Source organism: Berghia stephanieae, chromosome 3, assembly GCF_034508935.2.
Source record: "Berghia stephanieae isolate SIO BIC M18660-M18661 chromosome 3, UCSD_Bste_1.3, whole genome shotgun sequence".
NCBI classification, from domain to species: Eukaryota; Metazoa; Mollusca; class Gastropoda; order Nudibranchia; family Aeolidiidae; genus Berghia; species Berghia stephanieae.
Genome location: NC_088362.1, coordinates 60,224,902 through 60,237,416, shown reverse-complemented (window position 1 = coordinate 60,237,416; position 12,515 = coordinate 60,224,902). Strand labels below are relative to the sequence as shown.

Genomic DNA, 12,515 nt, shown 5'->3' with positions numbered 1-12,515 from the left:
TGCTATTTATTATGACCTTTTCATTTTTTTCCCTTGGAAAATACGAATTGTTGACATTTCAAGTAGGCAACTGTGCATTTTGTCGATTATTTTAACTAAACTATTTCAATCATATTATAAACGTTTAAGGTTAGACACAGTTTTGTGTGATGGTACCTTATGTCCGGCTGGTGCATGTTGTGAAAATTTTACCCAAACGTAGAGCATCAATATGTAGAGCCTAAATTTTATAACAACATGTGTGCAGTTTTGGTTTCGATTCCATAACTACATGACCATTTGTGATACAATAATAAGAAAAAAAATTTGTTGCAATGATATTTGATACCGTAATAATGTAGTAAATTTTTGACGTGCTTAGTCAGTGCAAATTGGTAATTGGTGCCCTACAAATGAGAAACAGACACAGTTAAAAGTTTAAACAATGTGATAAATCATAAATCTTCTTCTTCTTCTTCTTCTTCTTCTTCTTCTTCTTCTTCTTCTTCTTCTTCTTCTTCTTCTTCTAACTCGGTTCATAGCATTATCCTCCTCCAGGCCCAGTTCTTTCATATCGTCCTTTACCTTATCCAATCATCTAGTCTTCGGGCGTACCCTGTTCCTCTTTCCCGCAAATTGTACGTCCAATACATTCCTTCCCACGTACTCCATCTCTCGTCTCTTTTTATGTCCGAACCATTTCAATCTTTCTCTCATCTTTGTGATGAGTCATAAATAAACTCTACAAATAGTGGTCGTAAGCCTCGCAGTCCGAATGACGCTTGCTGAGAATTGTGTGATTCGGCCACAGTCGATGAGTATAGCTGCTCTCTCCATCCATTTTGTTAAATGTTTCCATTGGTCACGGTCCTGGGCCATAGTTTTGAGGCTGTCAAGATCTTGGTGTGACTTTAGTACGGAGGGCACTGCAATATTTCTTACATCTGATATATCTTCCCCTCCTTAAATTCTACAATCCAGATCGTGAGCGATTCAGGCCAGACGAGATCGGACAGGATGTCCTGTGCCCATGGAAAATCATCCCGTTACCCAGCGTCCCTTTGCCGCCGCCCGTCAACCAGACCGTCATCATAGAAAAGGAGGAGCATGACGGTAAGTGAAGTCACTCACTCTGTTTCTTTCACAGATTAGATTCGTGGTCAGTTGTACGTACGTACACTATGTGGTCTAGTGGTATGATACTTGCTTTCGGATCGGAAGTTCCTGGGTTCGGGCCTCGCTCGGCGCATAGTTGAGCCCTTGGAAAAGGCTCTTTACTCACATTCTCTCACCGTACTCAGGTGTAAAATGAGTACCTGGCCGTTAACAGCGTTGTCTCTGTACGAAAAAAATGTAATATCGCCTAACAGGTGTCATGTCCCGTCCTGCATGTTAAGTGTTGCTGTTGGCCAGGGATCCCTTTTAAAGCGCTTTGAGTACGATTAGTGGATATTGCGCTATTTAAAAGCTCATTTATTATATATTTGCAGGTCTGATAACTAAACGAATTATAAATTAAAATACAATAAGATAAATTCCCTTTATTCATCCCATAGGGGAAATTTGTCTATGGGGTCTATTCCAAGGGAAGACGGGAATAACCCAGGCGTCAGCCGCAATGCAGCGCCGAAATAGTAACCAATATGTACGGTACACATAAATTAACGTGTTGCATTGCACTTACTTTTTGCGATGGTTTTTTTTTCTTGTATTTTTATTTCTTGCATTGTCTGGTACCGTTTCGTACTTACATGTTCAGATCTAGAATCTAGCGCGGACTGTACAAAGTATCATTGATTCATAGTGCGGCTATGTTGTATTGTAGTAAGACACTCGCTTTCGGATCGGAAGGTCCTAGGTTCGAGCCTCGCCTTGGAAAAGGCTCTTTACTCATATTCTCTCACCAAAATCAGGTGTAAAAAGAGTACCTGGCCGTTGACAGCGTTGCCTCTGTCCAAAAAAAAGGTGTAATATCGCCTAACAGTCACCATGTCCCGTCCTACATGTTAAGTGTTTCTGTTGGCCAGCACCCTTGTAAAGAGCTTTGAACACGTTTAGTGGATATTGCGCTAAATAAAAGCTCAATTTATACTAAACTATCCATCATACATTGATTTCCTTTGTTACTCTTCCACCTTCCAGACAGTTTTCCATGGAGAGCTCTACTTGCTGGCTTAGTGGCAACTCTCATGCTTTTGGCAGCTCTAGGACTTCTGTTTTATTGTTGTTGTGGAAGGTGAGTTCAACTCTGGTTTTGATTTACAATTGCACAGATAAAATATATTGATAACACCTTCATCATCATCATCATCATCATCATCATCATCATCATCATCATCATCATCATCATCATCATCATCATCATCATCATAATCATCATCATCATCATCATCATTGCCTTTTTCACCCTGGGTCAGGATATAAATATTAAACAAATAAATGAAATTCCCTTTATTCATCTCCAAGTTTTTAGGGTCTATCCCAAAGGAAGACTGGAATAAGGGCCTGGGTTCGAGCCTTGCTCGGCGCATAGTTGTGTCATTGGAAAAGACTCTTTACTCACATACTCTCTCACCGTACTCAAGTGTAAAATGAGTACCTGGCAGTTAACAACATTGTCTCTCTCTGAAAAAAATTTAAATATCGCCTAACAGGCGTCATTGTCTCGTTCTATATGTTACGTGTTGCTGTTTGTCAGGGGCCCTTTGTAAAGCTCTTTGATCACTCTTAGTGGCTATTGCGCTATATAAAAGCTCAAGCTCAAGTTTTTTATTTCTATCTTCCCATCAGACGTTTCATGAAGCCAAAGGACAGGGTAGCTTTCGTACCGTACTTTGCCGGGGACACCAGCCAACTGGAGTTTGAGACCATGTCCAACGGTAAGAAACAAATCATAGATACATTACTAAATTCCAGACTGACGACAGAAAAATTTAGTAGGTCCTCTCAATTCGGCTATGTGGTCTTGTGATATGACACTCGCTTTCGGATCGGAAGGTCCTGGGTTCGATCCTCGCTCGGCGCATGGTTGAGTCCTTGGAAAAAGGCTCTTTATTCACATTCTCTAACCGTACTCAGGTGTAAAATGAGCGCCTGGCCGTCAACAGCGTTGTCTCAGTCACAAATAATGTATTTTCGCCTAACAGGCGTCAGTCATGTCTCGTTCTACATGTCACGTGTTGCTGATGGTCGGGACGGGACCCTTGTAAAGCGCTTTGAGCACGTTTATTGTGGATATTGCACTATATAAATGCCCTAGTTAAATGCTCTAGTTAATTCCGCTCAATTTGGAAATCTTTAGGGAAATATCGAACGCTCTTTTTTGCTTACTTTCCAAGATTTTTCTACAACAAACATACAGGACATACAAAATTTTTCTGTCGTCAATCTGGAGTTCAGTAATTAATTTTATGTCTTTATTGTTTTTTATTGTTGGCTGAAGAAGGGATTTGAGCCAAATGGAGCTTTTTATAGAGCAATGTCCACGAAAATTTCTGAAAGCGCTTTACAAAGGGTCCCTGGCCAACGCAACATTTAACACGTAGGACGGGACATGACGCCTGTTAGGTGAGATTACAATTGTTCGGACAGATACCATGTCCAACGGTAAGAGGTCTTGTCTTGTCACTTGCGTGATTACGGTATAGAGTACTGTCCTCAATGCATTCTAGAAGAAAATGTAGTCAGTCCTTCAGAGCAATTCGGCCCATGGAGCCGGACTTTATCCCGGTTTCTATAGCGTGAAACGGATAATAGCAATAGGATTCAATAGTCTGATGTCACGTCCGCCCAGCAACCAGCAGCTTGGCTCTAAACAAAGAAAATCGGTACTTTTTAGTCTTCATGCTGGCTAGAACATTTTCACATGTGATGTGATAAATTTTTGTAAAAGTCAAAACATGATCAGATTTATAATGTTTTTCTCCTCTGGATACACGTGTATGCTCGTCGGAGAAGTATTTCATAAGGGCGTCCGCCATTGTTCCGATAGTTTAGAGCCAGTTTCTAAGTTACTATGCGTCATTACGGGGGAAGTGACGCCCATACTGTTGAAGCCTATTGCTTGCTATCCTTTAGATAGGACGATAGTCTATCGCAAAGTACTTTCCGTCATATCTAACAGACCCAACTACCCAGTCACTGCTGTGGGGGAATCAGAAAAAAACAAACAAATCATCGACTGCACCTGGGATCGATTTCGGTTCTTTTGCGTGTGAAGCGAGTGCTCTACCAACTGAGCTATCCTGGGATCCCCCCCCCCTCCCGTCCTAAAGCAAAATTTTCTTGAGCACCTGGCTCAATTTTCTCGAAAAATACCCCAAAATAGCTGTGCACTCCTTGACACAAACTAGCGTGAACTGAACATCAGGGCAGGTGTGCTTAAAAGTTCATGTGAATTAGAGGGCGTTAAACTTTCTCCCCCAAGGTCTTTTGAGAAAATTAAGTGTTGACTGAGTTCTCTACGATAGGTCGATGTGCGACTATGTGGTCTAGTGGTTTGACACTCGCTTTACCGTACTCAGGTGTAAAATGAGTACCTGGTCGTTAACAGCGTTGTCTCTGTCCTAACAAATGTGATCTCGCCTAACAGGCGTCATGTCCCGTCCTACATGCTAAATGTTGCTGTTGGCCAGGGATCCCTTGTAAAGCGCTTTGAGCACGCTTAGTGGATATTGCTCTATATATAAGCTCATTAAAAAAATATAAAAGCTCATCGATGGATTATCGCTTGTTGAATTTACCATGTTGGTGAATGAGTGAAAGGGTGATTCTTCTTCAAGTACCAAGTCTGTGCCAGACATCGGTGATCATGATCCATCTCTCTGATCAGATAACCTCAAAAAACTAATATTACTCTTCTCTTTCTTTGACACCCAGCTGTTCAAACTATTCAAATATGTTTTTCTTGGTCTACCTTTACACTTTTTTACCTTCTATCTTTCCTGTGAGAGTAAGATGTTCAATACATTTATGTTGATTAATGTGCCCTAAAAATTGCATTTGTCTTTTTCTGAGTGTACGATTTAGTAACCTTTTAGTTTCAGCTTCTTCTAATATATTATAACTTCATTAGTTTTTTCATGAGATTCTCAACATCCTTCTAAGAAACCACATTTCTGCTGCCTCCAGTTTCTTTCTAATGTCTTCTGTAATAGTCCAACTTTAACAACCATATAGAGGGTGATAAACATTTAAAAAAAACCGACTTGGCCTTATTTGTAGATCTGATAACCCAGATTGTTATGGCCTTATTGTTATAATGGAAATACTCTCAAACCGACGTATAGGTACATACATGCAGGTCTGACATCCTAACTCACTTATGGGCCTAGTTTAACGGACGATATTTTGCGTAATTTTTTGAGATTTCCAATACAACAATGATCCCATAGGGAATTGGGTAAAAAGACCTGTAAATATATTCACGTCGGAAAAAAAGACTACTTTCCAGATTCTTTTCCTTTATTTTATTTAAAAATAAAAAAAAATAGCTTTTATATAGCGCAATATCCACTAAACGTGCTCAAAGCGCTTTACAAGGGGTCCCAGGCCAACAGCAACAATTAACATGTAGGACGGGACATGACGCCTGTTGGGCGATATTACAATTTTTTCGGACAAAGACAACGCTGTTAACGAACACCAGGTACTCATTTTACACCTGAGTACGGTGAGAGAATGTGAGTAAAGAGCCTTCTCCAAGGACTCAACTATGCGCCGAGCGCGAGGCCCGAACCCAGGACCTTCCGATCCAAAAGCGAGTGACATACGACAAGACCACATAGCCGCACATTATATTATATATTATAATAATAATAATAGTAATAATAATAATAATTATTATTAGTATTATTATTATTATTAATATTATTATTCTAATTATTATTATTATTATTATTATTATTATTATTATTATTATTATTATTATTATTATTTATTATTATTATTATTATTATATTATTATTATTTATTATTATTATTATATTATTATTATTATTATTATTATTATTATTATTATTATTATTATTATTATTATTATTATTATTATTATTATTATTATTATTATTATATATAATTATTATTATTATTATTTATTATTATTATTATTATTATTATTATTTATTATTATTATATTATTATTATTATTATTATTATTATTCTTATTATTATTATTAATATTATCATTTCTTCGTTTTCTTCTTGTTAATGATATTGTTATTATAAAAATTGCTACTATTTCGTATGAAATTAATGGAAATGTTATTTTATTGTTTCCAGCCGATCACCATATGAGGAACATGCGATCAGCCTCCGAGCATGGATCCCAGGTACATAAATTACTCAATGATATAAATAGAAATAGGTCTACTTACTTATAGCATATTTTCAATCATCATTATTAACGGAATGCATCCCATATAAGTCTTCTTATTTGCCATTTGGGAAGAAGGTTATCTTTCAAGCAGTACATGTTGCCTGTTAGACGCCTTGCTTCTGCTAGTACTCTTTACAACACACGTCATCCGCATAGTAATGCTTCAAAACAGAGTTTTCTCTTTTAAATGTAATGCGGCTATGTGGTCTAATGTTATGACACTCGCTTTCGGATCGGCTCGAGCCTCGCTCGGCGCATAGTTTAGTCCTTGGAAAAGGATCTTTACTCACATTCTCTCACTATACTCAGGTGTAAAATGAGTACCTGGCCGATAACAGCGTTGTCTCTGTCCGACAAAATTGTAATATCGCCAAACAGGCGTTATGTCCCGTCCTACATGTTAAGTGTTGCTGTTAGCCAGGGACCCCTTGTAAAGCGCTTCGAGGACGTTTAGTGGATATTGCACTATATCAAAGCTCACCGCCGCTGCGCTGTGTGCTTTGAGCAAGCCACCTCGCCCTAGCTCAATTTGCGGCGCTGCACTGCGGCTGACGCCTGGGTTATTCCAGTCTTCCCTTGGAATAGGACCTAAAGACAAAATTTCCGTCTGGGATGAATAAAGGGACATTTTTTTATTTGTAAAATTGTTTTGATGTGTACATTTTTCCTTTGACAAGCCAGTATGTATGTATTTTTTTTTTTCATTTCCATCTCCTCAGACTGGGTTAGTGAAAGGAGGCTATTTCGCGTCCAATGCCGAATATTCTAGCAAATCTCTGGACAGGAGACACCTCGACGCCATGGAACGGAAGTTTGCAGAAAGCCAGCAGTACCTGGCCAACAATTCCATGTCTTACGGTAAGTATGAAACACGTTTATTTTCAACAGGGAAGAAAATTGTGATGTCAACAAAAAACAAACAAACTGGTTCCTATTTCATTGAAAGTGTAAAACACTCTTCCCGGGGACTAGATACATATCATATGTAATTCGTAACAAAGATCCGAGTTATTTTGCTAAGTGGAAACCCTGATATGTTTCACTGTGTATTGATGCTATGAGTTTAGGTAACATGCTCACAACATTCGCCTCGGATATAAATTACCAACACACAAAATTGTGTTTTACCTTGCTTGAACGTTTACAGTTTGATTGATAGAATTAAATGAGAACTAGTCATTAAGTGGGCGAAGTGGCCTAGTTGTTAAGGCATTGTACTGTGATCCGGGATGTCCTGGGTTCGAGCCCCGCTTCAGGCACTTTTGTTTTTTTATTGGGCAAGATTATTAACCCCCAATGTGGTCAAATTGGACAACACATGTGATTCCTTTTGACATCAGACATCCTGTTTGATGAATTATCTATATTCCTTCATGGAATGCCAAAGCGACGGAATCTTATGGTAGCGTGGCGGAAGGGTATAATTTGAATAAAAGACATTTAAAACGGTTGTCTAAGAAAAAAAAAAAACAAAATCAAAGGGCTGATGTCAACTTCGTTCCTTCCAAACAATATGTCAGAAATCCATCTTTCCACGAGCCCGATCCGGTGGATTATGGGACCTCGTGGTTCAGCGGTATAGTCTTTGATTCGTACCCGAAAGGTACTGAGTTCGATTACCCGTCGCTGCTGTGTGGCCTTGAGCAAGTCACCTAGCCTTAACTCACTTTGGGGCGTTGCACTGCGGCTGACGCTTGAGTTATTCCAGTCTTCCCTTGGATTAGATCCTAAAGAAAGAATTCCCCTTTTGGATGAAAAAAGGGAATTAATAATAATTATTTTTCAACATTCAGTCAAATGCATTCAAATATTCACCTAAATAAAATAAATTGTTGTGAATTTTGAGAAGAAATCACCAAAAATGGTGTCTAAAAACAATATCAAAGAGCCGAGTGTTTCTTCTATTGTGACTTGACTTGACTTATGCCTCTTGGCTCCTGGCGGAGCATAGGGCCTCAAAAGCACTCTTCCATCCTCTTCTGTCCTTGGCACAGACCTTTGCCTCATTCCAGGCAAGATTGGAGACGCTCAAATCTTGGTGAAGGCTTCTCCTCCACGTCTGTTTTGGACGACCCCGTTTCCTCTTGCCCTGTGGATGAAGGGTGTTCTTGGGCTAAGAGGGGTCGTCAGCTCTGCAGCTCCCTGGTGGGTTTGGCCGTAGCGCGTCATCATTCTCCTGGTTGAAGACCCAAGAACTGAATTTATGGTTTTATTGCTGTTGTTGCGATATGTTTATTCCACGTTACAGATGAAAAGGCCTACTCCTCGTCCTACCAGACAATGCCGTCCAAAGGTAAAGAGTACATGACGTTACAAGCCAACATGAACATTCAGGTAAATAAACATATTTATCATAACTACTACTACTACTACTACTACTACTACTACTACTACTACTACTACTACTACTACTACTACTACTACTACTACGACTAATACAACAACTACTACTACTACTACTACTACTACTACTACTACTACTACTACTACTACTACTACTACAACTACTACTACTACTTACTACTAACTACTACTACTACATACTATACTACTACACACTACTACTACTACTACTACTACTACTACTACTACTACTACTACTACTACTACTACTACAACAACTACTACTACTATTACAACTACTACTACTACTACTACTACTACTACTACTACTACTACTACTACTACTACTTATACTACAACTACTACTACAACAACGACATCAAAAACAACATCCTACTACTACTACTACTACATCTACTACTACTGCTACGACTTATACTACGTCTTCTACTTGACTTCTACTTGTATACTTTTTAAAGACAACATTCGAATTCCAAAATAAATCTCGTTGATCTCCTCTATTTATTATTATTATTATTATTATTATTATTATTATTATTATTATTATTATTATTATTATTATTATTATTATTATTATTATTATTGTTATTATTATTATTATTATTATTATTATTATTATTATTATGGTATGGAAAACCTGGGCCTTCTAGACAATTTTTTGCCAGAGGCGCTCGAATTGCATGAGTCTCCAGATTCCCATGTCCCGCCCCATTCACACCATCATTAAATTTGTTTTGCCGAGGACCGAACCGAACGTGCCCGGTAATGAATGGCGCGAGGAAATGGAACACATACACACAATACGCTTATTATTGAGATGTCGAAGGGGTCGAGATAAAAGAGGAAATAGATACAATGGAGAAAACACTTGATTTAAAATAGACATCGAATCTCTGGGGCTGGAGACGTGACGCAAAATTTTATAACATCGAACTAATGCTAATTTCTGTCTGGATTGATTCGTTCAAATTGTTCCAGGTTATAATAATAATGACATAATTTGCGCTAGGGGTGAAGACAAAAATGAATATACAGTTTCTGAAATGGATTGATTTTCACCATTTAAAAGCCTAGATTGTTGGCGAAGTAGAATCCCCAGCCATTTGAAAACACTAACAATAATAATATATTTCTATAGCGCCTTTGCATCCACTTAAAAGCGCTTTGCAGTGCTTTACAATTAACTCAAATTCACAACCATCCATCAACACACACATATACACACAGATACACACGCACACAAACACACACACACACACACACACACACACACACACACACACACACACATAAGAACACAAATGTGTATATGACTTTTTAAAAAATCAATCATAAAATGTCCTGTAAAATAATTCAGTCTGAAGGTTCTTCTAAAATGTTAGAACACTAGGAGTAGATTTTGTTCTAAAACAAGAGAGTTCCACAGACGTGGAGCTGTACAGTTAAAAGTTGCACTTCATACATTATATTTCATCCTGAAACTGTCAAGAAAAGTTAAATTCTCATTAATACAAGGCATATATCTATATAAAGATATATATATATATATATATATATATATATATATATATATATATATATATATATATATATATATATATTGTACTTGGTATGAAACAAGAATGAATACAACAGAAATGGCAACTTTTCACCATTTGCCCTAACTGGTGTAATCTTGAAAGATACTTATTTAAAGATTTGGCCAAAAATCTCGTCCTTCAAATTTGGATACTAATAATAATAATAATAATAATAATAATAAATAATAATAATAATAATATAATAATAATAATAATAATAATGATAATAATAATAATAATAATGATAATGATAATAATAATAATAATAATAATAATAATAATAATAATAATAATAATAATAATAATAATAATATAATAATAATAATAATAAACAATAACAATAACAATAACAATAATACTGATAATAAATTCTAGGGCAACCGGATTTATTTTGGAATACTAATGTTATCTTTATAAAGTATATACTTTTAATAATATAGAAGTCGAAGAGAATTTTACTAATTCAATGATATGCTTTAAATATTTAAATGATGAAGCCCCTGTCTCCTTAAAAAAACCTATTACATCCTTATACACTTTCCAGATCACTAAGGTGATCATCTGATTAAACAAAACTTTTGGTTCCTCTTTTTAAATACAATTGCTTTGGCAGGCGATCCTTTTCTGTCATGGGACCCCGTGTATGGAATTCTATCCCTAGAACCATCAGGAAATAACCAACTATTAATTCTTTTAAATCGAAACTAAAACATTTCGTATTCACGTCTGTCTATTTTTAATCTGAGGAATACTTTATGGTTATAACCCTATGTTTGAATATTCAACTGTGGGTCTGTGTGTGTGTGTGTGTGTGTGTGTGTGTGTGTGTGTGTATGTTTGGGATGAGGGGAGAGGGAGGTTGTGGGTTGTGGCACAAGAGAGATGCATTGTTTTTCAATTAATTTAAAGCGCATTGAGCATTATATAATTTTGAAAATGCACTATACAAATGTATCTGTTATTATTATTATTATTATTATTATTATTATTATTATTATTATTATTATTATTATTATTATTATTATTATTATTATTGTTATTATTATTACTATTATTATTATTATTATTATTATTATTATTATTATTATTATTTATTATTATTATTATTATTATTATTATTATTATTATTATTATTATTATTATTATTATTATCTCTGAATTCGAAATTCAAAACAATCTTTGCCGACTTATTAATCATTTCTTTTCCTTTTTATATACTTCAATATTTGACTGTTTTTAATTGACCCCCCCAGGATGAAGCAGAACTAGAAGCAATGCGCAGGTCCCTGCGAGGCAAACCGGAAGTGACGTTGGTGACTGATCACATGGACATGAACTTTACTGTCAATCACGCCCACGGGAACAGTCGTGGAGGAAGTGACTTCTCAAGGTCACTGGACGAGCTGCACATGCACCCGCCTGCCAGTGGTTACGATCAAAGAAATAGGAGCTTTGCTGACATTGCACTTCATGACCTTTGAAATTAGCTGATTTCGACGTGCACATAAAACAGGTCTGATAACCGAGCACAATTATGGGCTTGTTTTAAAGTTTTTGCTATGGACAAAAGTTTGAGAGTGTTCTCTTTACAACAATTAGCCCGTAACAATTTGGGTTATCAGACCTGTAAGTAAGTTCACGTCGGTCGAGTTTCATCAAGATTAATAACAAAATAAAACATGAATCACGCTGACTTTATTTATGACGAGGATAATTTCTGGCAGAAAAATAAGGATTTTTATTCGAATTGTAGCAAGATTCCAATACATTATAATTCGAATGCTTGAAAATTTCGAATACTTGAAAATATCCACCCCTATGGTATGCTTTTATTAATGCTTTTTTCTTACAAAACATATCAGTACCGAATTTCTTTACGGTACAATAAATGATATACTTGCAATGTATAATTCACACTTTAGTGAATCCAAAAAAAACAAAAAATAAAAAAAAAAACAAAAAAAAAAAAACAAACAAAAACGTAGTGAATTGTCATCTATTTACATATCTCTTAAGTCTTTGAATGCCAATATAATATTTTATACAGATAGTGCCAACGTGCAATTTTGTTGATGCTGAACGTTGAGCTTGAAAGTTTGATAAAAGACAAAAATGCTTGTTTTATTATTCGAATACTTGAAAATATCAATCCCTATGCTATGCTTATATTCATGTTTTCACGAAAGAATACCAGAACCCAATTTCTTCTTACTTAC

At 36.3% G+C, this 12,515-nt stretch overlaps 1 protein-coding gene across 1 annotated transcript in view; it reads left to right on the top strand.

Moving 5' to 3' along the window:
- LOC144968104 (uncharacterized) overlaps positions 1-12,279 on the top strand; it is a 32,153-nt gene extending 19,874 nt beyond the window's left edge. Inside the window, exons 10-16 of the mRNA XM_078906101.1 lie at positions 961-1,092; positions 2,122-2,215; positions 2,770-2,858; positions 6,259-6,308; positions 7,075-7,213; positions 8,604-8,689; positions 11,553-12,279. Coding sequence (XP_078762227.1) covers positions 961-1,092; positions 2,122-2,215; positions 2,770-2,858; positions 6,259-6,308; positions 7,075-7,213; positions 8,604-8,689; positions 11,553-11,780 — 818 coding nt within the window. The 3' untranslated portion in view covers positions 11,781-12,279. The remainder of the gene's footprint in view (positions 1-960; positions 1,093-2,121; positions 2,216-2,769; positions 2,859-6,258; positions 6,309-7,074; positions 7,214-8,603; positions 8,690-11,552) is intronic.
- Positions 12,280-12,515: the final 236 nt, after the last annotated feature.